Source organism: Tupaia chinensis, unplaced genomic scaffold (genome assembly GCF_000334495.1).
Source record: "Tupaia chinensis unplaced genomic scaffold, TupChi_1.0 Scaffold000465_1, whole genome shotgun sequence".
Lineage (NCBI taxonomy): Eukaryota > Metazoa > Chordata > Mammalia > Scandentia > Tupaiidae > Tupaia > Tupaia belangeri.
Window position 1 is genome coordinate 1621766 of NW_006159974.1, and position 1041 is coordinate 1622806.

General features: G+C 45.6%; 1 protein-coding gene across 1 annotated transcript; it reads left to right on the forward strand.

Moving 5' to 3' along the window:
* Window positions 1-289: 289 nt before the first annotated feature.
* Window positions 290-783, forward strand: LOC106735630 (protein CEBPZOS). Its single transcript, XM_014590606.2, has one exon. The coding sequence runs from the start codon at window positions 321-323 to the stop codon at window positions 561-563; it is 243 nt and encodes an 80-aa protein (XP_014446092.1). The 5' UTR covers window positions 290-320; the 3' UTR covers window positions 564-783.
* The last annotated feature ends 258 nt before the right edge of the window (window positions 784-1041 follow it).

Below are 1041 nucleotides of genomic sequence, written 5' to 3' on the forward strand. Positions count from 1 at the left end.
AAATGAAAGAAAAAGAAAGAGAAAGAAAAAGAAAGAAAGAAAGAAAGAAGAAAGAAAGAAAGAAAGAAAGAAAGAAAGAAAGAAAGAAAGAAAGAAAGAAAGAAAGAAAGAAAGAAAGAGAAAGAAGAAAGAAAGAAGTGAAAGTCCTCTTCAAAGTTGGTTGTGTCCGTCTGATAGGTAGGGCTGCCACGTTACCTTTGCCCCTCACCCCTGGGGGCAACTGGGCCCAGCTAAGAAGTACAGCAAGGAGTCTGGAGAGCTGGGGCTCGGGTGGGGAGCGCTCGGCTTCCGCTCGCTGAACTCACTTTCGGTTTCCCAGGATGGCCCGCACTATGGAACCACTGGCAAAGAAGATCTTTAAAGGAGTTTTAGTAGCTGAACTTCTAGGCGTTTTCGGAGCATATTTTTTGTTTACTAAGATGAACACAAGCCAAGATTTCAGGCATACAATGAACAAGAAATTCCCTTTCATCTTAGAAGTTTATTACAAATCTATCGAACAATCTGGAATGTACGGGATCAGAGAACAAGATCAAGAAAAATGGCTGAATAGCAAAAATTAGGACCAGTCATCACGCTCGGCCTCCCATCTAAGCTGTTTGAGACCTGTGGGAGGAGAAAGAGGTGCCTTTCACACTGCAGACGCTTGGTGGCCCCACAGCACATCCTCCGGAGTACCAGGGACTTCTGCTCTGCCCTGGCTTGAGTTTCCCACCCACAGTGCAAGTCAACTACTTGTTTGTTGCTTTTCTTCTGTATTTATTGTTAAATATCAACGTTTTACAAATAAAAGACTAAGGAAGGAAAAGGAAAAAAAAAGAAGTACAGCAAGGACCAGGCAGTAGCACAGTGGTGACGTGCCTGGACTCATGCGAGAAAGGTCCTGGGTTGTGTCTAGGGACCTCCCTGGGCACACTAGGCACACACATGTCCATGATCCATGTCAGCTGAGGCTAGGGGAGGGCCACAGCCTGAAAATGATGTTGGGGGCTCCTCTCTCTCTCTCTCTCTCTCTCTCTCTCTCTCTCTCTCTCTCTCTAG